At 44.9% G+C, this 26,491-nt stretch overlaps 1 protein-coding gene across 12 annotated transcripts in view; it reads right to left on the bottom strand.

Moving 5' to 3' along the window:
• LOC137650248 (probable glutamate receptor) overlaps window positions 1-26,491 on the bottom strand; it is a 514,807-nt gene that overhangs the window by 45,646 nt on the left and 442,670 nt on the right. For 3 of the 12 annotated variants that reach the window (XM_068383532.1, XM_068383533.1, XM_068383537.1), the window contains one exon: window positions 23,266-23,463. The exons of the other annotated variants lie outside the window; for them this stretch is intronic. In XM_068383532.1, the coding sequence (XP_068239633.1) occupies window positions 23,381-23,463 (83 nt within the window). In that variant the 3' untranslated portion in view covers window positions 23,266-23,380. Of the gene's footprint in view, window positions 1-23,265; window positions 23,464-26,491 lie in introns of those variants that run through there. 12 annotated transcript variants of the gene reach the window in all.

Genomic DNA, 26,491 nt, shown 5'->3' with positions numbered 1-26,491 from the left:
TGTCCCCGGGGGATCACGATTGCTGGACTAACGCCCCGGCGACCTTCACATCGGGTAAATTAAGCGCTGACTGTGCTTCCATTCAGTTCAGTGAGTGGCTACCCAGGCTTCCGGAATCCCTGATATGCCTCGAGTTCGAAGCCTGTATGCGCCTGAGTAGACCTATCAACTCGGCTACAATGGCAGAAAAGACCTCTTTAGTGTATGAAGAAGAACCACCTTTTAAGGTCTTGACGAAGTCATTACTTCAAACCTTACTGTCTGATTCCTACGACTTCTTTGCGGCCAGACGTCGTTGCTGTAGGCATGTCTTGTCTGAGGCCACTATCAGACATGAGCCCAACAAGCTAATTAAAGCCCCAGTCTGGGGACCTGACTTATTCCCTGAGGATTTAGTCAACAACGTCGTCAGCAGAGCTGCTAGGGTCAATCAGAGCCTCAAGGTTCGATGGGCTTAGTCCCCAAGCACAAGTTCGAACTAGCCAGCAACCAATCTCGAGGTAGAAAGAGTCTGAGATCTTTCCATTCCTTCCAAACCGGCAGTCCCAACAGGTGGTTCAAACCATCCCGGTGGCACAAGGGAGTCAACCTTTCACTTCGAAGGGTCAACCCCAACAGCAATACGTGCTGGTTCCTCAGTCCCAAGTAGCAACTACCTCCTATGCTACTTCCCCAGCCCTTAAGCCCACCTTTAAAACTCAGGGTGCTTTCCAGGGTTACCAGCGCGCCAGAGGCGCTAGCTCGATAGGAACTTTTCGCAACAGCTACTCTCGAGGCTGAGGAGGTAAATTCGCAGCAAATCATTGGGAGTTCTCAGGTAGGGGGAAGACTTTACATCTTTCGGAACTGTTGAACGTTCAACATTTGGGCTTTCAGCATAATTTCCAAAGGTCTGGGGTGGAGTTGGATAGAAAGGCCCCCTCCACCAACCAGTTTTCATCAATATCCAACGGAAGAGCTAGTCTTATATGAAAACGATCTATTGCAAAGGAAGCAATAAAGGAAGTAAATCGCTTGTAATTTCAGGATCACTTGTTCAGCGGGCTAAAGAAAGACTCAGAATAGCGAAGAGTATCCTGGACCTGTCGCTTCTGAATTCTTACATTCAAACATTCAATGCGATAAGTTTCACATGCTGACCATCTCAGGTGCGGACCTTGCTTCTCTGTGGGGCCGTCACCTCCTCTATGGATCTTGCAGACGTTTGCTATCATGTTCCGAAAGCAAGGCATTTTCGTCCGTTTCTAGGCTCCAACTAGGCAAGAACTGCCTCACAGCAACTACAGAGTGATAATCTCTTACAACAGTTTTGGTTCCAAATCAACTTCGAGAAATCTCGTTTGGTCCCGAAGACAAGTTTCAATGGCTAGGATTCAATGGGTTCTATGCTCCCACACTCTGTGTCTCCCAATAGCCAAGAGGAACGATATAGCAAAACACAATACGTTTTCTCAAAGACAAATTGTCTTCCAGGAGAAATCAAGAGAGAATCCTGGGTGCCCTCCAGCTTGCCTCAGTAACAGATATACTACTGAAGGCCAGACTGAAAGATATAAGCCGAGTATGGTGCTCCAAGAAAACGAGTAATATCGAGACAAAGGGCTCGACTCCAACCAATTCTGAAGAAAAGACTTCAACCATGGACAAAGGTCAAAATCTGGCAAATCCGTTTCCTTACAATATCCACCCCCAAGCTGGTCATTCACACAGACGCCTCCTTAACAGGTGGGGGGGGGGGGGATACTCTCAGTACAAGAAAGTCCAGGGACTATGGTCGACAATATTCCGCTAACTTCATATCAATGTTTTAGAGGCCATGGCGGTATCTTTGACCTTAGGCAACCGGCTCCAGCCAAAAGCCAACATATCAGGTTTCTTCTAGATAGATAGTGGCGGACACACTTTCGAGGACAACTCCGCTGGAGTCGGAGTGGTCACTAGACCCAAAGTCCTTCAGTTGGATTCTTTCTCAGGTTCCGGATCTCCAGATAGATCTGTTTGCAACAGAGTCCAACTACAAACTAGAGTGCTACGTAGCCCCCAGCCCGGATCCTCGGGCTTACGCCACAGACGCAATATCATTAGTCTGGAACACTTAGGAGAGAATTTACCTATTCCCACCAATAAATCTGTCGATGAAAGTGTTAGACAAGCTCAGGACTTTCAAAGGCCAAGTTGCTCTAGTAGCCCCCATCTGGCCCAAGAACAACGGGTTTCCCCTTCTGGTGGAACTGGGTCTCCACCTCGACAGATCCCCAATCCAATACTAACACAAGCAGTACAACTCGCAGTGTGTTAGCTTCCTCAAATTCAGAATGCCCTAACTTTATGGACTTTATGAAAATTGCAGCTCAAGAGGTGCAGATATTGATCCTGAAATACGTTATTTTTAGAATCAGATAAGAAAGGATCCACCCTTTGACAGTATGATTCGGCTGTTATGAAACTTACCAGTTTTTAAGGGACTCAGAGGTTGAGACGATGACTATGAATCTGACAGTAACCTTCTTCAGAATTTTATTTGAATCAGGCTTAGCGACTTGTACTATTACCACAATTAAGTCAGCCTTGAAGGTTTTACAATTAGTTTTAATATTGCCCTTACAGATTCATACTTCTCATCCATCCCGAGAACCTGCGCCAGATTGAAACCATCAACTCACCCTAGCTCAGTTTCCTGGTTTCTGAATGATGTACTTAAGTTGGCTTCAGACACTCTTAACGAGACTTGTCATTATATTCCATTGGTTAGGAAATCCTTGTTCTTAATGAACCTGACTTCTGGCGCCAGAATATCAGAACTTTCAGCCTTGTCTAGAGATCCAGGTCATATTGAATTTCTCTCGTCAGGGGAAGTACTCCTTTCCCATGACAAAAGATTTTTAGCGAAAATGAGGACCCCCAGGACAGACGGTTTCCCTGGAAGATTGTCCCACTTCCGCAGGACCCATCTTTATGTCCAGTAAACACTCTGGAAGCCTACTTAAACATATCTCCCATTCAGTCCTCAGGGCCCTTACCCATTAGAGAAGGTGAAGAACCATCATCCTGAAAGGACTCAGACAGCAGATTCTGTATTTCATTAACGGGCTACCTAGAATCATTCCCACATCACTCCCTCGCGTCCATGATATATGAGCTGTAGCTACCTCAGTTAATTACTATGAACTTCACTGGACTTACTAAATATACAGGCTGGAAGTCTCCAACAGTATTTAAACGCCACTGCTTAAAACCTCTGGAAGCCTTATATTTGCTACAGTGGCAGCAGGGAATGTGATTCCTCCTGAACATAGTGAACCTTAATCAACTATGTCTTGCTATCCTCTTACCTGTTATTTTGGATTTTATTTTACTTCCTCAGGTATTGTTCCAAGATTTGGGATAATTTCTCTTGTACAATTTCACTGGGCGGCACAGCTCGGAGCCCAGAAAAGGGATTTTGACGAAGGAAAAATCTATTTCTGGGTGAGAGACCTGTGCCGCCCAGTGAACCCTCCCTTGACTTCGCTCCCAACATGGGCCCCAAACCTTGGGTGCTATGAGGAGTGACGTCACTGGCGTGGGTTAGGTTAGTAGTGTTGATCGGCCCCTCGCTGTGGCGGGGATTTTGAAGGAGATATCTAAATAGTGCGACACCTCTGGTTGTGAATTATCACGCCCCAGTATATTATACCGACACCTTATATAGGTGAGCGAGCTGGGTTCAACCTGGCATTCCTATGCAAATTTTTCTCTGGTAATATATAGCAGTTATATTCTTTAGAAATGGTGCTTTTGGAGCATTTCACTGGGCGGCACAGGTCTCTCGCCCAGAAATAGATTTTTCCTTCGTCAAAATCCCTTTTGTATGACTTCTGTATACTCATGTTCTCTTTCTCTTACAGGAGGAGTACGTGAAATGTGACCACAACTTCTGTGGAGTGAAGCGCCCGCACTTCTATGGGCACACGGCGTGTAGGACCCACGCCCCCTGCGCCAATAAGAAAGGCGATCTGAAATTTTGGGACCCGCAGCACTGTACATTCTGCAAGGACCGCCTGGTCGAAGCGTTCGACAATCTTCCTTCAGCGGAGGTAAAGGACTCTTCTCGAGAGAACCTACGCAAGTGGGTGCATGGCTTCCAGAAGAACGCCACCGGACCATATCTCGCCACCTAATATTTGAGGGCCTTGCTTTTCCCGAAGGCATCACCAGACTCAGTGGTCCCCAAAGATCAGATTCCCACCGTCCAGTTAGTGGTGGAACCGGATGTAGTCATGGCTCAGTCCATGCACAAGTGCCGTCTGGATGCCGACAACGAGGAATGTATGTCGGAAGTCTCGAAGAATACGGAGAGGAACCTCATGGGCGACGAACTGGACTATGAGGAAGATCGGGTGGAATACCCTGAGTCGGAATAGGAGGTCGCTCCAACATCCACCCCCACACCGACTCCTACACTAACGGATGTATCACTCCCGTCTACATCCGCTACCCTGGATCCTACCCCATCCAAAACCCAGGAGATCTTCAAAATGCTTGAGGCTCTCATGGATAAGAAACTCCGCGAGACGCATGAGTTCTTCAGGTCCAACATGGGAAGTTCGAAGCAGCCGAAAAGGATTTCGGTTAAGGACCTCCCTGCATGCTCGGATACTAACCCCTGGATGTATGCCAAGCACATGCTGATCACTACGGGCAAGATCTTCATAAGCGAAAAGGTCGGCTCGATCGCGCTTGAAGTAGTGGAATTCTTCCCAAACATTGAGGCTTACCCGGACTGTTACGTCCGACTTAGATCTGAACCTGTCTCTAAAGAAGAGACCGAACCGAAGGAGGTTATAGTGTTCGATCTCCCGAAGGCCCAGGCATGTTGGCCCATACAGTGAAAAGCAGGGGCTTCACCTGCTCAAAACTACCGGCGCTTAGCAAGAAGCACCCGACCTACGTCGCACCAGACAATGCGACCTTCCCCTTTTTGGAAAAGGCCTTCACTGCGGTGCATAAGGCAGTGGAAGAAGGAAAACCTTGCCCTGCACTGGAGGAGTGCAGACCCTTCTCCCTGACTACTCCCCCAGATGTTAGACACTGGAAAGACGTCCAGTCAACATTTGTAGTGGGAAACCTAGAACCTGACGTCACTGGTCGTCAGTTTAACGAGGACCTCCCAAAACTTAATGACCATCTCCTTCGTCGGGAACATGATATGAAGGAAAGGCTCGCCGCATCTATGTCCCTCCAAGTACAGCTCGAAGTCTTGGCCGGTGACACTAGGGTCCCTGACTACTACATAGTCCTCGCCAAAACACATTTGGCGACCGAAGTAAAGGATCTGTACAGCTTCACGAAGGCTCGTAGAGCCTGTCGTGAATTCGTGTTCTCAAGTGCTAAAGTGAGACACGAACCCCGGAGGCTGATTTCCTCCAACATCTGGGGTAAGCACCTCTTTCCCTCCTCCCTTGTGAAAGAGATCACCGACAAGGCCGCCAAGGAGAACAGGAACCTTCTCCACAAATGGGGCATGTCGAAGAAAAGGAAATCCTCTCAGGACGACGGCCCTCAACCTAAGAGGAAACCCACGAAACCAAAACCCCAGCAATGTCAACAGAGACGGCAGTTTCCGGGATCCACTACTCCCCGAGTGGCAGCTCAGCCACAGCACACCTTTCAATTAGTCACCCAACCAGTCTTGTCACAGTCGCTGGTCTTCACCCCTGCTGAGCAACAGTCAACTACCTTTCGTCCCAAAGGTAGAGACTCAAACAGAGTTGCAGGCAGAGATGCATCTCGCCGTCCCTCCAGAGGCAGAGGAGGAAAGGGAGCTAGCGGCCGAGGTGGCAAACCCTCGGGAAACCAGAAGCAATGAAGTGCTTCCGGGATCGTTGGACCTTCGATCCCTGGGCACACAGCATCGTCAAGAAGGGTCTAGGCTGGAGCTGGACTCATCCACCCCCAACTTTCCAGCAATTCTTCCAACAGTCAACCCCCCTTCTGGAAGAATACGTCCTAGAACTCTTGAATAAGAAGGTGATAAGGAGGGTAAAGTCAACCAGGTTCCAAGGGAGACTGTTTTGCGTCCCCAAGAAGGACTCCGACAAACTCAGAGTCATTCTAGACTTATCCCCCCTCAACAAGTTCATAGTGAACAACAAGTTCATAGTGAACAACAAGTTCAAGATGCTGACTTTTCAACAGATAAGGACTCTTCTGCCTCAAGGTTCCTACACGGTCTCCATAGACTTGACGGATGCCTACCGGCACGTTCCAATGAACCACCATGCTTCCTCCTACCTAGGATTTCGACTCCAAAGGAAAAGCTACGCTTTCAGGGCCATGCCCTTCGGCCTCAATGTGGCCCCACGGATCTTCACAACGCTGGCAGACGCCATCGTTCAACAGCTCCGCCTCTGCGGCGTCCAGGTGATGGCCTACCTCGACGACTGGCTGGTCTGGGCTCCATCGCCCGAAGATTGTCTAAGATCCTGCAACAAAGTCACCCAGTTTCTGGAACACCTGGGATTCAAGATAAACAGAAAGAAATCTCGCCTCTCTCCAGCTCAGAAGTTCCAATGGTTAGGAATCCAGTGGAATCTTCAGTCACACCGACTTTCCATCCCCCAGAAGAAAGGGAAAGAAATAGCAGAGTCTGTCAAAAAAACTGCTGAAATCCAAACGGATCTCAAGACGTCAGCAGGAACGAGTTCTAGGCTCTCTACAGTTCGCCTCAGTGACAAACCCAGTGCTGCGTGCACAGCTAAAGGATGCCGCGGGAATCTGGAGACGTTCCGCATCCATCGCTCGAAGAGACCTCAATATATATATAAATATAAAATATACATAAATATAAATATAAATATCAAGAAGGTAAAAGTAGAAGAGAAAAAGAGGGCTTTTGAAGAATGGCTGCAGAGTAATAGTGTAGAGAAGTATGAAAAATATAGAAGGTAAAATGTGGAAGTAAAGCGCAACGTAAGGGAGGCAAAGAGGGCCGCTGACCTGAGGTGGTGTCAGGGATTGGGTCATACATATGAAGAGAATAAGTAGTAGTTTTGGAAAGAGAGTAAGGAAGGCTGGTTCAAGAATTGAAGAGACATTGAAAGATGGAAATGGAAGGTTGTTAAAAGGAGAGGAGGCAAGGAAAGGTGGGCGGAATATTTTGAAAGTTTACTAAATGTTGAGGATAATAGGGAGGCAGATTTCTGACGACTCCTCAAAATATTTCTAAAATGACTCATACACTTGTCAATAATTCTCCAGAAGATGATCTGTGTGAAGTTTTTCTGGTTTTTTTTTTTTTTAATGAATCTCGTGAGGTTTTCATACCAACCGATAGCTTCCCTTATTTCTGCCGATGTCGTTTCTTCAGTCACCCTCCCCCCTCAACATCACCCTCAGGGGCAGGATCACCAACGGCCTTGTCTTCAGTTGAGGGTTTGAAACCTTTGAAGTCGCGTTCTTTCACAACAGCTGTCCACAGTTTCTTCCATGAGGAGTTCAAGGTGCGCCGTGAAACCTTATTCCAAGCTTTGTCGATCATCTTCAGGCATTGAACGATGTCAAAATGCCCCTTCCAAAATTCACGGAGGGTGAGTCGAGTGCTTTCGGTCACGTCGAAGCATCTTTTGAACAGGTGCTTCGTGTAAAGCTTCTTAAAGCTGGCAATCACTTGTTGGTCAATAGGCTAGAGGAGAGGAGTGGTGTTCGGTGGCAGATAGAAAACCTTGATGAAGGAGGAGTCAGGATGTATATTGGCCTCGAGGCCAGGAGGGTGAGCAGAGGCATTATCCAGTACTAGGAGACACTTAAGAGGAAGATTGTTCACTTCTAAAAAGTTCTTGACAGCAGGACCGAAGCAGATGTTTACCCCCTCAATAAATATGGTCCTCATGACCCAGGCCTTGCCATTAGACCTCCAAAATACCGAGAGCCTATCCTTCAAGGCACGAGGATTCTCTGAGTGATATACCAGTAGGGGCTTAATTTTTCAGTCCCCACTGGCATTTGAATAAAATGCAAGGGTGAGTCTGTCCTTCATCGGTTTATGGCCAGGAAGTTTCTTTTCTTCTGCTGTGATATATGTAAAACGGGGCATTTTCGAGGGGGAAAGGTGGCAATGATAACTGAGGAGCCGTTGCAAAGTTATCCTCCTACGTTACTGTTACGGTACCTCGCGACGTAAACAAACGGCAGCCATAGCTGTCCGCCATCTTGAATGACATCACGTCCGTCCTCTTCATTCCAAATTTAGTAGCGTCTAAGCATAGTTTGGTTTTTCCCAGTTCTTGCTTTTTTTAACGCCATGTCACAATCTTTAGCCACGCCTTCTTCTGGAAAGTTGAGTATCATATTCTTGTAGAGTATAAATAAGTTCTAGCCGTAAAGTAACAATTTTTTATCCTTAAATTTTGTGTTTTGTGGCGGAGCTGTGCCTTGACCGGAGGCGTCATGTTGCGACGCTGCTGTTCGCCTCACATGCTTTATCTAGTTAGCCAGAACAGCATTCCCGGTCTAATAACTAATTCAATATCATTAGTTATTTAGTCTTCCTTTCTAGGAATTAGTTATATTATGCCGATAGTATTCTTTGGCGTACTTAGTTAGCCGAATCCTTCGCTAGCCTACTAGCCTATCCCCTAGGCTCGATGCCTAAGTGTTCATGTTTACTTCCTGCATGATATAATAAGTGTTCCTAGTGTTAATTTACGAAATGAAGATTTAGGCAATTATACATACAAGATTCAGTGATTGCACATGTGTTATTTCGCCTTCTAGGGACCATACAAGGGGTTGTGGTGGTCTTACCATCGACTCTTTTACCCCTAACCTAATGTTAGGGCCCTTGTATGCTTCCTTATCTCCCTAATTACCTTATTTAAGGTAATCTCCTCCCTCAGTGGTAGCCTAGGCTGCATCCTAGCCATCTTACCTCGAATGGCATTCGGGTAGGTTAGGCTAGGATTTTTCTTCCCTTCTCCTCGCCACTGTTCATGGCTTGAGTTAGGACAGAACCCCAGAGTACTTGTCATTCCCCTCAGCTCACCTTAGGAGAATGCTTTCTCCTTCTGGTACTGGCTGGAGGATGAAGGTGGAAGGGCTCTACCTTTCCCTCTAGTCTGCACTTGGTTGGGTCAGGGCCCTTCCTCCCTGCAGCCTAGCGACTTGTCCTACCCCTGTCCTGCCTAGTCTAGGAGAATGGTTCTCCTGGCCTAGGTCAGGCATTTTATGGATTCTGTTTCTTTATAGTTTAGGACAGGACACTAGTGCTGTACCTGATCCGAGCTAACCTTCCCTAGGTTGGAGAGCGTTCTCTTCTCCCCAGATAGGCTAGCCCCAAACAAATTCCCTTCTCTTGGGAGTGTAAGGGTGTGTCCCCACCCCCTTATCACTCCCTCTCAGGACCCTCTCCCCCTCCCCCACTCTGTCCCTTTGTGTTGGCTTGCCATCACACCCCTGTCCGCTCTCCTAAAACTCCTCAGCTTGCCGGCGGGTTGTGGGATTGGCTGTGTTCTTCTGCTAGGTGGTCCGTTCTGCTGCACTTCCCAAACATAGTTGAACTATGGGATAGTGCCGGCGGTCGGCCTGCCGGCAGAAAACCTCCCTTCTTGAGTGTTCTCTGGTCCTAACTTGGGCTACCACAGGCAACATAGCTGACTGCTGGCTCTCTGCCGCCGGATGATAGGCGTACCCTCTCCTTTCATGGGAACACTCCTTCCGGAGGAAGGTTAGTTTGGGTACTGGGTGTTACCCTTCCTTATCTTCCCTCCTTACCTTTCTCTCTCTCTATCTCGGTCCGGTCCACTGTCGCCTCCCCTTGCCGGCGCTAGGTGCCGGTATCTCGGGTAACCTTCCTGCTTCATTGGATGATTCAGTGATGGTCTACCATTGCCGATTGCCTGCCGGTTGCCGGGGGCCGCCGTCCTGCCGGAGATCCGCCATTCCCAAAGTGTCCTCCTATCTCTCTTCCACGTGGTATGTGGCCAATGATGAGTTCACCTCGCTAGACGGGCCTCCGGCCTGCCGTCAGTCTGCCGGCACTTCTAGCCTCGGCTTACAGTGGACAATCACCCCTCCCGACTGCTGGCCCCGTGCCGGCAGTCGCTATCGTGCAGCTGTGTAGACTAGCCAGTTCTCCTCCGGTATTTCATACCATAGAACGATGACTATTGTATACGGTTGTACAGTAAAACATTTCCAGCATATTCTGTGCTTCCTTGTGCAGTCTCTTGCCGAGACCAAAACCTACAAAAGGGGGTTTATTCTAATTTTCCCCCTTTTTCTATATAAACTGAATGATTTCAGCATTGCACCTCTCTATAATTAATTCCTCAGAGGAAGCCTAAGCTTGACTCATCCGAACGGATGTTCTTCCCCCCTTTTAGAACCCTACAGGTTCTAAGGAATTAATTATAGTGTAAGGTCGTGGCAATGGGCTGGGCAGGATTCACAAATATGTGTCTTCTTACTTCTTTTCTAGCTCACATATCCTGAGCTCATAACCAAAAAGAATCTTATATTTTATAAGTTGCTACTTGAATTTTAATCTAAGATTACTGTAAGTCATGCTATAATGACTCTCAAGTACTCATTGTCTCTTTCTTTTACAGGAAGAGTACGTGAAGTGTGAGAGCTCCTTCTGCGGAGTTCGTCGCCCTGACTTTAATGGGCATCTGGTGTGCCGGACCCACGCCACCTGTGCCACCAAGAAGGGGAATCTCAAGAATTGGGATCTGCAGACTTGTTCTGTCTGCAAAAGCCTTCTTGATGAGGCGTTCAATAACCCTCCGTCCGCGGAGGCCAGGGACAATGTTCGAGAGAAACTGCACAAGTGGGTGCGCGGTTTCCAGAAGAATGCCACAGGGCCTTATCTCCCCAGCGAGAAGATGAGGGCCCTTCTCTTCCCTCAGGCATCGGCTGATGCCATGATCCCTAAAGACGAGATTCCCTGTGTTCAACTTACGGTTAAACCGAACGTTACGGCTGCTCTCCGAGGCTGTAACATCGACGAGGTGGAGAGGATGTCGGACGTGTCCGAAAATACCAAAAGGACGCTCATGGCTGAGGGTCAGGAGGAAGAAGAGGATAAGGTGCTCCATTTTGCCTCTAGCTTGGACAACGAATCTTGCCCTCTGAAAGACTAGACTCAAAAAGTAATTTTGCTTTTTGCTGTCACATCGGGAGCCCGAGTCAGTGAAATAGTGGCATTATCAAGAGAAGAGGGCCAGATACAGTTCGCCGACACAGGGGAACTTACCCTCTTCCCCGACCCTACGTTTCTCGCCAAAAATGAACTCCCCACCAAAAGATGGGGACCTTGGAGAATCTGCCCTCTGAAGGAAGATGTCTCTCTATGCCCATTGGAGAGTCTTAAGGTCTATCTTCGAAGAACTTCAGACTTTGGCGGAGGACAGCTTTTTAAAGGAGAAACATTGGGTAGTGACCTGTCACTTAAACAACTAAGGGCGAAAATCACCTACTTTATTCGCAGAGCGGATCCTGACAGTACACTCGCAGTTCATGATCCTAGGAAAGTCGCCTCTTCCCTAAATTTTTTCAAAGGTATGGATTTCGAAAGCCTCCGATCCTTCACAGGCTGGAAATCCTCAAGAGTGTTCTTTAAACACTATGCGAAGCAGGTGCACGAAGCTAAAAGATTCGTGGCAGCAGCAGGTAGTGTATTGAAACCAGCTGCTTAGCGCTGCGTAGAACAGTGAGTTATTTCGGGACTCCTAACTCAACGGGTGCCTGTGTTGCCCCTAGTGTGATACATAGTGATTTCAAGTGACACAGTGTCACAAAAGACTGTTCTTCCTCAAGGTGAAGTGACATAGATTCTAACAAGTGTGCCACATGTTGTCGGACATGAAGTGTAGTGTGACTCTTAAAGACTTTCGTTCCCCGGGAACCTATGTGTATAAAGGCAAATTCTTTCCTTTCAGATTCCACATCACTGTCTGTCAGTTCATGATCTGTCTGTTATTCAACAATCTTATTGTAAATTATTTACCTTATTTTACTTTATTGCAATTTCTTGAATAATATAGATATTTTATGTACCATATACGTCTTATTTCGCCTTTCCATATGAAAATAAATTGCTGTTACTGAATTTAAATTCCCATAATTATTTGTTATAATATTATGTATAATAATTATCCTGTCTGAAATATACTCACCAAGCAAGTGAAATATTGTTCCTACACAAATATTTACCCTTCCGATCTGTCCACGAGACCGGCACGATCCTCACATCCAGGTGAGTTTATCTTCATCAGGGTACTTCGAGATGTTTCTCTTGTCCAAACAGGACCTTCCTGCCAGGGGGGCAGGAAGCCATGTCATTGTTTATGCCACTGATAGCGACATATGACGGAGATGTCACGGTCTCTAAGGTCACCAGACGAAAGGAATATTGTTTGAAGTAGAAGGCACTTTGAAATGGGGAAAAACCACGAAACACTAATTCTCTGGTACACTTCCATAAGGACGTCATGGCTTGAGCCCAAAAAACGGATTTTGAGCGAAACGAAAAATCTATTTTTGGGTGAGATGGCCATGATATCCTGATAGACACGCCCTACTGATTCTAGTTTGGCCTGTCAGGTCCCTCCCTTGCATATTGTATTGTGGAGGCTGGCAGAAACGCTGAATATGGAATGAAGAGGACACACGTGACGTCAGTCAAGATGGCGGACAGCTATGGCTGCCATTTGTTTACGTCGCGAGGTACCGTAACAGTAACGTAGGAGGATAACTTTGCAACGACTCTTCAGTTATCATTGCCACCTTCCCCCCTCGAAGTGTAAACGCTATGTTGGGTGCAGATAGCCATGTGGCGTGTCAAGCATACGTCCCCTGTTGATATACGATATCCTAAAGGGAAACCTTTAGGGTACTCGCGCCAGAAGTTAGAATTCTGTGAAACCTTCGGTTTAATTCTCTGGGAATATCCACTGTAGTAACATATACCCTCAGGAAGCTACCGAAGGAACCTTCCATCAGGATGTCATGGCCATCTCACCTAAAAATAGATTTTTCCATTATATATAACGGATTTTGAGCGAAGCGAAAAATCTATCTTTGGGTGAGATAGCCATGGCGTCCTGATGGAAGGTTCCTTTTTGGTAGCTTCCTTGGGTATATAACTACTAAGATATTCCCAGAGAATTTAACCACAGGTTATCACAGAATTCTAACTTCTGGAGCGAGTACCCTAAAGGTTTCCCTTTAAGACATCGTATATCAACAGGGGACGCATGTATTAACGCGCCACATAGCTATCTGCACCCCACATAGAGTTAACACTTCGATGTGGAGGGGCGGAGAATAGCTGGGGAGCCGTTCCACAGCTAAACTCGTCCGTGGCTACTTTTGGTACTCGAAACGTAAACAAACGGGCGCCATTGCTAAATGACATCACGTCTGTCCTCATCCTGATGTCAGTTGCTTGCCGATCACCATGATACAGCATGACAGGGTGGGGCCTGAAAGGCTGAACAAAGTAGCAGGGAGGGTCCATCAGGACGCCATGGCTATCTCACCCAAAAATAGATTTTTCGCTTCGCTCGAAATCCGTTTTTTGGGCTCAAGCCATGGCGTCCTGATGGAAGAATACCAGAGAATCAATGTATCGTGAAACTTCCTGCCCCCCCCTGGCAGAGAAGTCCCAACGGACATGCTGAGGATCAAAGTGGTCATCGAAGGGCTACCCACCTTGCGGGGAGAACGTGAAGAACTCGGAGACAAGACAGAATGGTTGATGTTCATATAGGAACATTCTCAATGACAGACAAGTGGTGGTTAGGCACTATGTTCTGTAACAAGAGAACAGTCTGGTCTCGAAGGTATAGCGCAAGTAAGTATTCAGTTAGGAATATTACATAGCATAAGTGAGTATATAATAAGGATTGAATCTTATTATTCTTCTTTTTTCAAGAAAAGGGGATAACGAAACTATGACAACCATGTATTTCATAGTATAAATAGGAGCGAATTGAGACGCACAAGTAATAAAATAGAAATTTTATTTCACAATTGCAGAATATGGTAAATAAATGCAATAAGGGATGTAAAAGTCATTTACAATAAATTATAATGTACATAGTAATGAAAGACTTCGCTCTTGAATCTGAAAGAAAATTTCAAATTATTAGAGGGTACAGGTTCCAGAGGAACGTCAGTCTTTAGTAAGGAAAAAACACTTGCTCTAGGCATGCGGCACTCATGTGACGACTATGACATTTAACCTTGTAAAGAACAGTTTATGAAAAAACACTAAGTGTCTCTGAAATCACTACGTATCACACGAGGGTCAACATAGGCACCCGAAGAGTTAAAGTCCCAAGTAACTCATTGTTCTATGCAGAGTTAGGTGCAGGTTTCATAACACTACCTGCGGCTACCACGAAATGTTTGACTTCATACGCTTGTTTCGAGTAATGCTTGAAGAAAACACGCGAGGATTTCAAGCCTGTGAAACTCTTGAGGCTTTCGAAATCCATGCTCTGAAAGAAATTCAGAGACGAAGCGACTTTTCTAGGATCATGACATGCGGGTGTACTGTCAGGATCCGCTCTGCGAATGAAGTAGGTGATTTTCGCTCTAAGTTGTTTCAGTGACAGGTAGCTACCCGATGTTTCTCCTTTGAAGAGTTGGCCTCCACCAAAGTCGGAAGTTCTACGAAGATAGACCTTGAGGCTCTCTACTGGACATAGAGAGGTATCTTCTTTCAGGGGGCAGATTCTCCAAGGGCCCAATATTTTGGTGGGTAGTTCGTTTTTAGCGAGAAAAGTCGGATCTGAGAAGAGGGTAAGGTCTCCTGAGTCTGTAAACAGGATGTGACCCTCGTCTCTTGATAATGCCACTATTTCGCTGACTCGGGCTCCTGAGGTAAGAGCAAAAGGAAATATAACTTTTTGAGTCAGATCCTTAAGAGGGCACGAATCGTTGTCCAAGTCGGAGGCAAAATGGAGCACCTTGTCCAGGGACCAGGAGATAGGTTTTGGTGAAGGTGCTGGGCGTAGACGAGCGCATGCCTTCGGCAGTTTATTGAAGATGTCGCTGGACAGATCGATCTGGAAGGCGTACAGTAGTGGTCTAGTCAAGGCCGATTTGCAAGTAGAAATCGTGTTGGCTGCTAAGCCCTGTCCATGAAGGTGAATGAAGAAGGACATGCAAAAATCAATTGTGATTTCCGTAGGATTTTTTGCCTTGACGAATGAGACCTATTTTCTCCAAGATGATTCGTATTGCCGTCGTGTGGATTCAGTCTTGTATTCCTCGAGGAAGTCGAGACTTTTCTTCGAGATCCCAAACCTCTTCTTCGCGGCTAGGGAGAGAAAATCATGAGATGAAGGTCCCTGACTTTCGATGATGAAGCGAAGACAGTCGAGTTCTGTACTTGCTGGGAGAGAACTGAGCCTGGGAGAGGGATCAGCGTGGGTTGTAGCTCCAAGACTAGGGGGTACCAGTTGCTCCGGAGAGGACTTTCAGCAGAAGGTTGGTGGGAGGGAACAGGTAGATCCTGGACCATCTGTTCCAATGAAGTGACATGGCGCCCACTGCTTCTGCCTTGGGGTCCTCGTACGGGGCCACATATTGAGGAAGTTGATTGTTGTCGCTCGTTGCGAAGAAATCGATCTGAAATTCTGGGACTTGGTGAGAGATGAAGGAGAATAGTCTTGCGTCTACAGACCATTCCGACCCTATCAGGTTTGTCCGAGATAGAGCGTCCGCCGTCACATTGCGGAATCCTTGTAGATGAACTGCAGACAGGTGCCATTTCTTCTTCTCTGCCAGACGGAAGATTGGGAGAAGCACCTGATTTATCTGGGGCGATCTTGAGCCTTGGCGATTGAGACATCGAACTACCACCGAGTTGTCCAGGGTTAGACGAATATGGATTGAGGAAGGAGGGGAGAGTTTCTTTAGAGTTAGAAGGACCGCCATGGCCTCCAAGATGTTGATGTGAAACGTCTTGAATAGGGGAGACCATGTTCCTTGAGCCTATTTTTGGTGGGAGTGACCTCCCCAACCCTCCAGCGAAGCATCCGTGTGGATATTGAGTGATGGAGGTGGGTGTTGAAGAGGGATGGCCCTTTTCAGGGCCTTTGCTTCCGACCACGGCGTTAGGAGTAACCAAAGTCTGTTGGGAGCCGTCTCTTGAGGATTCTTCGAGTGATGGATGCGTAACGTCTCCAGACTCCCGCGGCATCCTTTAGCTGTGCACGTAGCACTGGGTTTGTCACTGAGGCGAACTGTAGAGAGCCTAGAACTCGTTCCTGCTGACGTCTTGAGATCCGTTTGGACTTCAGCAGTCTTTTGACAGACCCTGCTATTTCCTTCCTTTTCTTCTGGGGAATGGAAAGGCGGTGTGACTGAAGATTCCACTGGATTCCTAACCATTGGAACTTCTGAGCTGGAGAGAGGCGAGATTTCTTTCTGTTTATCTTGAATCCCAGGTGTTCCAGAAACTGGGTGACTTTGTTGCAGGATCTTAGACAATCTTCGGGCGATGGAGCCAAGACCAGCCAGTCGTCAAGGTAGGCCATCACCTGGACGCCGCGGAGGCGGAGCTGTTGAACGATGGCGTCTGCCAGCTTTGTGAAGATCCGTGGGGCCACATTGAGGCCGAAGGGCATGGCCCTGAAAGCGTAGCTTTTCCTTTGGAGTCGAAATCCTAGGTAGGAGGAAGCGTGGTGGTTCATTGGAGCGTGTCAGTAGGCATCCGCCAGGTCTATGGAGACCGTGTAGGAACCTTGAGGCAGAAGAGTCCTTATCTGTTGAAGAGTCAGCATCTTGAACTTGTTGTTCGCAATGAACTTGTTGAGGGGGGATAAGTCTAGAATGACTCTGAGTTTGTCGGAGTCCTTCTTGGGGACGCAAAATAGTCTCCCTTGGAACCTGGTTGACTTTACCCTCCTTATCACCTTCTTATTCAAGAGTTCTAGGACATATTCTTCCAGAAGGGGGGTTGACTGTTGGAAGAACTGCTGGAAGGTAGGGGGTGGTTGAGTCCAACTCCAGCCTAGACCCTTCTTGACGATGCTGTGTGCCCAGGGATCGAAGGTCCAACAATCCTGGAATTGGCGGAGTCTTCCTCCCAGCAGAAGCACTACAATGCTTCTGGTTTCCCGAGGGTTCACTACCTCGGCCTCTAGCTCCCTTTCCTCCTCTGCCTCTGGAGGGACGGCGAGATGCGTCTCTGCCTGCACCTCTGTTTGAGCCTCTACCTTTGGGACGAAAGGTAGTTGACTGTTGCTCGAAAGCAGGAGTGAAAACCGGCGACTGTGACAAGACCGGTTGGGTGATCAGCTGAAAGGTCTGCTGTGGCTGAGCTGCCACTTGGGGAGTAGCGGATCCCGGAAACTGCCGTCTCTGTTGACGTTGCTGGGGTTTTGGTTTTGTGGGTTTCTTCTTAGGTTGAGGACCGTCGTCCTGAGAGGATTTCCTTTTCTTCGACATGCCTCACTTGTGGAGAAGGTTCCTGTTCTCCGTGGCGGCCTTGTCGGTGATCTCTTTCACAAGGGAGGAGGGAAAGAGGTGCTTAACCCAGATGTTGGAGTAAATCAGCCTCCGGAGTTCGTGTCTCACTGTGGCACTGGAGAACATGAATTCACGACAGGCTCTACGAGCCTTTGTGAAGCTGTACAGATCTTTTACTACGGTCGCCAAATGTGTTTGGGCGAGAACCATGTAGTAGTCAGGGACCCTAGTGTCACCGGCCATGACTTCGAGCTGTACCTGGAGGGACGTGGATGCGGCGAGCCTTTCCTTCGTGTCATGTTCCCGACGAAGGAGATGGTCATTAATTTTCGGGAGGTCTTCGTTAAACTTACGACCAGCGACGTCAGGTTCTAGTTTTCCCACCACAAATGTTGACTGGACATCTTTCCAGTGTCTAACATCAGGGGGAGTAATCAGGGAGAAGGGTCTGCACTCCTCAAGTGCAGGGCAAGGTTTTCCTTCTTCCACTGCCTTATGTACCGCAGTAAAGGCCTTTTCCAAGAAGGGGAGGGTCGCATCGTCTGGTGCGACATAGGTAGGGTGCTTCTTGCTAAGCGCCGGTAGTTCTGAGCAGGTGAAGCCCCTACTTTTCACTGTATTGGCCAGCATCGCCTGGGCCTTCGGGAGATCGAACACTATCACCTCCTTTGGTTCGGTCTCTTCTTTAGAGGCAGGTTCGGATCGAAGTCGGACGTAACAGTCCGGATAAGCCTCAAAATTCGGGAAGAATTCCACTTCCTCCAGCACAATCGAGCCGATCTTTTTGCTTATGAAGATCTTGCCCGTTGTAATTGGCATGTGCTCGGCATACCTCCAGGGGTTGGTATCTGAGCATGTGGAGAGGTCCTTAACCGAAATCCTTTTCGGCTGCTTCGAACTTTCCATGTTGGTCTTGAAGAACTCATGCGTCTCGCGGAGTTTCTTATCCATGAGAGCCTCATGCATTTTGAAGATCTCCTGGGTGTTGGATAGGGTGGGATCCAGGGTAGCGGATGTAGACGGAAGTGATACATCCGTCAGTGTAGGAGTCGGTGTGGGGGTGGAAGGCGGAGCGACCTCCTATTCCGACTAAGGGGATTCCACCTGGTCTTCCTCATAGTCCAATTCTTTGCCCATGAGGTTCCTCTCCGTATTCTCCGACACTTCCGACATACGTTTCGCGTTGTCGGCATCCAAACGGCACTCGTGCATGGACTGAACCATGACTCCATCCGGTTCCACCGTTATCCGGATGGTGGGGATCTGATCCTTGGGGACCACAGAGTCTGGGGATGCCTTCGGGAAAAGCAAGGCCCTCAAGTCTTCGGTGGCAAGGTATGGTCCGGTGGCGTTCTTCTGGAAGCCACGCACCCACTTGCGTAGCTTCTCTCGAGAAGCGTCCCTAACCTCCGCTGAGGGAGGATTGTTGAACGAGGCGTTCTTGCAGACTGTACAGTTCTGCGGGTCCCAAACCTTCAGATCGCCTTTCTTGTTGGCGCAAGGGGCGTGGGTCCTACACGCCGTGTGCCCGTGGAAGTGCGGGCGCTTCACTCCACAGAAGTTGTGGTCACACTTCATGTACTCCTCCTGTAAGAGAAAGAGAACATGAGTATATGGAAGTCATACCAATGACTTATATTATTCCAAAGTTAAATATCAAAAGGTTAATTTTAACTTAATCTTAAGTAATTAATAACCTTGTGATGTTAGAGAGTGGAGCGGGAAATGAAGTAGATAGACACATACTCCGTGTATCCCGCCCGGCTGATTATTGTAACCTTATCCATAGGCAATTTGTTTGTGGCCGAGGACACAAGGCAGAATTCTTCATAGATTGCCAGGGAGGCAAAGGGAATTCTAGCAGGAATTGCCTAAGATATAAATCTGGGACTGAGACCACTCAGGCCATTAAAATGCGGGTGTAGAAGACCCCATAGGGTAACGGTTTCCGGCAACCAGCCATGCTAAGATACACACAGCATGCTGGAAAATTGTGATATGCAATAAGACAGCACGGCTATTAATAGAACGGTAAGACAATACCTATCTATTTATGTAGCCAAGCCATCTGGCTGCAGTGTAGGGCTATCAGCATGGTGTTGATAGCTGGGAGAAGGGGTGCAAGTCTCTTGGCGTCTCCGGAAGGCTCCGGCAGACCGGCGGCACGCCAGACGCCGCTCCGGCAGAGTTTCTGGTATTAGTGAAGACACATAAAGAAGTCAAGAGTAATGCCAGGATGGCGGCCGTCGGCACAGCGGCGGAACGCCGGCGGGAGTCGGCGGTTCCAGCAGCTAAAGGCTACCGGCTTGGTAACGGGGACAAAGGATAGGCTATAGCAAAACCGGACCGCCGGCAATGGATGCCGGCATGACGGCGGCCGGCCTGATGGACGGACGACCGAAGCTAGGAGGTGTGAGGGTAGGCCATCGGCTGTACACCGACGGGAGGCGGCAGCCCTCCGGCACACGGAGGACTGTCAGCCAGGGGGGAACAAGGAATGTGTCACCAAGGGGGAGGACGGTATCGCCGGAAGTAGAGGCGGCAAGGGACCAGCACCAGGACAGTGAAAAGAGACAGAAGGAGGGATGGAAGGGTTAAGGACACGAACCCCAGAGCATCTCACCTGAATGGGTGTACCCATGATAGAGGCTAGCCCTATCACCCAAAGGCAGGGGGCCGCAGGCGGCCGGGAGTCAGGGTAGCCCAAGGGAGGGCTAGGGAACACCCAAGAGGGGGGAGAATCCCTGCGGACAAAACGCATCCAGTGGCTAACCCCATAGGACACTATGAAGGGTATATGTACCAGAGCGGATTGCACACAGGGACTCAAGATAGCCCTCTCACTCTACCCTAAGGAGGAGTTGTAGGACAGAGGACAGATGGGTATAGGCTAACCAAAGTATAGGCTAGGCCCTACAAGGGATAGGTGGGGAGGGGAGAAGAAGCAGGGTCTTCCATAGGGGAGGCTCTGTACCAAAGCGGCCACCAAGGAAGGGAGGACGCTCCCTAGCCTAAGGTAGGCAGCCTGGCTGAGAGCGGTGCATGGGTACCATTTAAAGCAAGGCACAGAACTAGCTCCCCCCAAGGCCTAACCTAGAGCAGGGATGTTACACCCTAAGCTAGGAAGGCTGGAAGACGTATCGCAATTGCAAGGAAGGTCAGGTAACCTAACCTCAGCAATTGAGGAAGGGCAGGCCCTTCCTCATTCTCGGACGCAACCCTAAGGGAGGATCATTCCCTTAGGGAGGACAGAGAAGCGATAGGTACTCTGGTATGAACTTGATCCCCTTACATGGTAGGAGGAGCCAGGCTATGCAGAGGGAATGCCCTAAGGCAGGGGGTGAAGGGAGCATATAGGGGTCCTACATTTAGGTTAGGTTAGAAAGGCACACTATCAAACCTATTACCTATATGGTCCCTGAAGGCGAAAACACTTGCATCACAGTAAACAGTATCATAAATAATGCCACTATCTTCATAACTTAACCTAGGATCACTGTAATATATCATGCATGAACACTGGTGATAGGCACTCTGGCCTAGGGGCTAGCTAGCGATCTAGTATGGGGTCAGGTGATGACCGATAGAAAAGCGTCAAAACACGATATATAAAGTTCCTAGCTATGAAGACTAAATAACTAATAGTATCAATTAGTTAATAAGACCGGAATAAGCTGTTCAGGCTAGCTAAATAACGCATGTAATGTAACAGCGAGGCCATAAAATGGCGTGTCCGGTAGCAGCACAGCTCTGCCAGAAAACATAAAATATCTCGAAAAGTAAAAGTTACTTTATGGTCAGAGCTTATTTAAACAATACTGGAACCTGGTACTCAACTTTCCAGAAGAAGGCGAGGCCGAGGGTAGCGATATAACGAAGATGCAAGTCGATGAAAATAGCACAAGGGAAAATCCGTCTTAGTAAGGCAAGCTACTAGTAGAAGGATGAGGACGGACGTGACATCATTTAGCAATGGCGCCCGTTTGTTTACGTTTCGAGTATCAAAAGTAGCCACGGACGAGTTTAGCTGTGGAACGGCTCCCCAGCTATTCTCCGCCCCTCCACATCGAAGTGTTAACTCTGTGTGGGGTGCAGATAGCTATGTGGCGCGTTAATACATGTGTCCCCTGTTGATATACGATGTCTTAAAGGGAAACCTTTAGGATACTCGCTCCAGAAGTTAGAATTCTGTGATAACCTGTGGTTAAATTCTCTGGGAATATCTTAGTAGTTATATACCCAAGGAAGCTACCAAAAAGGAACCTTCCATCAGGACGCCATGGCTTGAGCCCATATATATATATATATATATATATATATATATATATATATATATATATATATATATATATATACAGTGAACCCTCACTACTTCGCGGTTCGACCATCGCGGATTCACCACTTCGCGGATTTTTTCCATAACCCATATATATACAGTACTATATATATATATATATATATATATATATATATATATATATATATATATATATATATATATATATATATATATGTATGCATGTATTTATGTATATATGTATGTATGTATATATGTAGGTATGTATATGTGTATACATATCAATATATATATATATATATATATATACACACATACACACACACATATATATATATATATATATATATATATATATATATATATACTCACATATATTTATATATATATATATATATATATATATATATATATATATACTCACATATATTTATATATATATATATATATATATATACATACATATATATATATATATATATATATATATATATATATATATATATATATATATATATATATATATATATATATATCTAAAGTAGGAAGATGTGATGTAGTTCTAAGAGAAAAGTATGGGAAATATGTTTGGGTAATAAGCAAAGCTCTACCTCCAGTTTGTTTCTTCATTATGATCAAGAGATAAATTTAAACAAAACATTGGTTGCCATTTTTTATCGTGCTTTTTAGCGTGTTTAGGAAACGCATGATATAAAATCGCCTTTAATATTTGTGCCTGTTTTAGTTTAGGGTACTGTAGTACATGCATTAAGTGTTCTGTACATTAAAGGGTAGTTTGTTAACAGTACTATGTACAAGGGAAGGTTTTAAAAGTCTGAATATACATGTTGAATAAATAGGTAAATATGGTGTCACTACTTCGCGGATTTTCACCTATCGCTGCCGCGTCTGGAACCTATCTACCGCGATAAACGAGGGTTCACTGTATATACATACATATATATATATATATATATATATATATATATATATATATATATATATATATATATATATATATATACATATATATATATATATATATATATTTATATATATATATATATATATATATATATATATATATATATATATATATGTATATATAATATATATACAGATATATATATATATATATATATATATATATATATATATATATATACAGATATATATATATATATATATATATATATATATATATATATATATATATATATATATATATATATATATGTGTGTGTGTGTGTGTGTGTGTGTGTGTGTGTGTATGTGAGAATATATAAATGTTAGTAATTTTCTACATCAAAGATTGAATTGAATTGAATATAGGATTTAGGCATTAAGCCAAGCACTGGGGCATCAAAGGCCATTCAGCGCTATATAACAAAAATCATTCAATCATATCTGTAAGACATTAATATAATAATAACTGAATTATTCACATTCTAAATCTGATACAACCACAGATGTTTTGGTGACTGGATAGGAAAATAAAATTGAAATACTTTTTCGCTTTATTACGTCATCTGATCACAATAATTCCTCTTATGTGCAAGTTTTCTGGGAAAATATATTTTTTTCCTCAGAGTAAATACAAGAATGAAACTTTACTTTCTTCTAATACAACTGAATGTGATCCTCTCCATCAGGAAGGTTGCGGTGGATATCAATGTTCCGATGCAGAATATATAAAAGGCAGCCTGAAAAAAATTATATGTATTCAAGCTTATTATCTCTAATACAGTAAACTCAATTAATGTGCATTTAACCCTCAATCCTATTAGATGAATACTACAATGGTGCGAAATCTATTTAAGATATTCTTAATTATTTTCTTATTTACAAGCATTATACAGAGCTTTTATGTAATACATAAAGCTATTAACCATTGTATAGGAAAATTTATTCAGTTTCATGACAAACAGCTGAATTTTTAGAGCAAATACCTTCATGTTGAAAGGATTAATTTGAGGTCATTGGACTTTAGGAAGCTTTTCATTCACTTGGGGGTGGGACCTGAAGGCTTAATATTTATACATCATCATCATCATCATTATTATTATTATTATTATTATTATTCTTATTATTTCTATTACATTACTAGCTAAGCTATAACCCTAGTTGGAAAAGCAGAACACTATAAGCCCAAGGGCCCCAACAAGGAAAACCGCCCAGTGAGGAAGGGAAACAAAGAAAAACAAAATATTCCAAGAACAGCAACAACATTGAAATAAATATTTCCTATGTAAACTATAAAAACTTTAAAAAACAAGAGGAAGAGAAATAAGAATGAATAGTGTGCCCGAGTGTACCCTCAAGCAAGAAAACTCTAACCTAAGACAGTGGAAGACCAGGGTACAGAGGCTATGGCACTAACCAAGACAAAAGAACAATCGTTTGATTTTGGAGTGTCCTTCACCTAGAAGAGCTTTTAACCATGGCTAAAGTCTCTTTTACCATTACCAAGAGAAAAGTAGCCACCAAACAATTACATTGCAGTAGTTAAACCCTTGAGTGAGAAAGAATTGTTTGGTAATCTCAAGTGTTGTCAGGAGTATAAGGACAGAGGAGAATCTGTAAAGAATAGGCCAGACTATTTGGTGTATGTGTAGGCAAAGGGAAAGTGAACCGTACCCAGAGAGAAATATCAATGTAGTACTGTCTGGCCAGTCAAAGGACCCCATTACTCTCTAGCGGTAGTATCTCATTGGGTGGCAGGTGCTATGGCCAATCTACTACCTATAACCTATTTCATTATTATCATCTCCTACACCTATTGATGCATGGGCCTCATTATACATACATACATGCATACATATACATACACACACACCTGACGCAGATCTCCAATCAGGAAAAGATGCCAGAGGAGTGGAGAAGAAGCCCAAGCATTCCCATCAATAAGGGGAAGGGAGACATCCAGGAATGTGGCAACTACAGGGGTATAAAGTTGTTAAGCCATACTATGAAAATATGGGAGATCATTGAGAAAAGACTCAAAGATGAAACAACAACTGGTGAGGAACAATTTGGATTCATGCCTGGAAGAGGAACTGTAGAACCAATATTTGCTTTGAGGCTGATGATAGAAAAACATCGGGAGAAACAGAAAGGATTACATATGGTCTTTATTGACATGGAGAAGGCATACGATCGAGTACCCTGTCAGGAGCTGTGGAGATGTATGAGAGAAACGGGAGTCCCTGAGAATTACGTAAGAATCACCTAAGATATGCATGAGAGAGGAGAAGCAAATGTTAAGAGCAGTATAGGCCTAACAGAGAGTTTCCCAGTAAATGTGGGACTACATCAGGGGTCTGCATTGAGCCCTTACCTATTTGATCTGGTCATGGATGTAGTAACACAAGGCATTGGAGATAGTATCTTTGGTGTATGCTTTTTGCTCATGTTATTATACTGTGTGGCACTAGGCGAGAGGTAGTAGAAGAGAAACTGGAGGAATGGAGAAGAGAAATGGAAAATAGAGGATTGAAGATCAGCAGGAAAAAGACAGAGTATTTGAGACTGAAAAATAGGGAGAATTGGGAAGTTAGTTTACAAGGAGAGAGATTGAAAAGAGTTGAAAATTTCAAGTATTTACGATCAACAGTAGCAGAATATGGTGATCTGTGGGCAGAAATAAACCAGAGAATACAAGCAGGATGGAAGAATTGGAAAACAGTGCGTGGAGTACTATGTGACAGGAAAATAGGGGTTAAGTTGAAAGGTAAAGTACACAGGACAGTTGTGAGACCGGCAATGATGTATGGAGCGGAGACGGGCAATAAAAAAGACAGAAGAGAATAAACTGGATGTGGCAGAGAGGAGAATGTTGACATGAATCTGTGGGGTGACAAGAAGAGATAAGATACGGAATGAGGTAATTAGGGGTACCACAGGAATTAGAAAACTATCAGATAAGATCCAAGAAAGTAGACTGAGGTGGTTTGGTCATGTCAAGAAAAGATATGAACAGTATATTGGGAAGAGAGTGATGGAAATGTATATATATATATATATATATATATATATATATATATATATATATATATATATATATATATATATATACATATATATATATATATATATATATATATATATATATATATATATATATATATATATACTGTATGTGTGTACATATTTTCATGTACATATTTATACAAATATACATATATGCATACATATATCATTTATATACATACATATGTACACACACAAACACACAGACAATGTATATATGTATATATATACATATACTGTATATATATGTATATGTATATATATGTGTATACACATACATACATACATACATACATATACATTCATACATACATATGCACATATAAACATACATATGCACATATAAACATACATGTGTATATGTATACATACATATATACATGTATACACACATATATATATGCATGTACACACACACACACACACATATATATATATACATACATACATACATATATAAATATATACACATATATATATTTATATACATATGTGCATGTTTAAACATACATATATATTTCAAATAAGCCATATATATTAATACATTAAAGTCTGGATTCTCTTAACGACCTCGGGATCAGAGCCCTAGGTGAAATCGCCCAAAGACTAATATCAGACTGGCGGGAATTTGAACCCTCGTCCAGGATATCTGTATGCCAGTGACCATACCACCTGGACGAGGGTTCAAATCACCGCCGGTCT

Source organism: Palaemon carinicauda, chromosome 11 (assembly GCF_036898095.1).
Source record: "Palaemon carinicauda isolate YSFRI2023 chromosome 11, ASM3689809v2, whole genome shotgun sequence".
Lineage (NCBI taxonomy): Eukaryota > Metazoa > Arthropoda > Malacostraca > Decapoda > Palaemonidae > Palaemon > Palaemon carinicauda.
The sequence above is the reverse complement of the archived record's forward strand: the minus strand, read 5'-3'. Positions and strand labels throughout refer to the sequence as shown.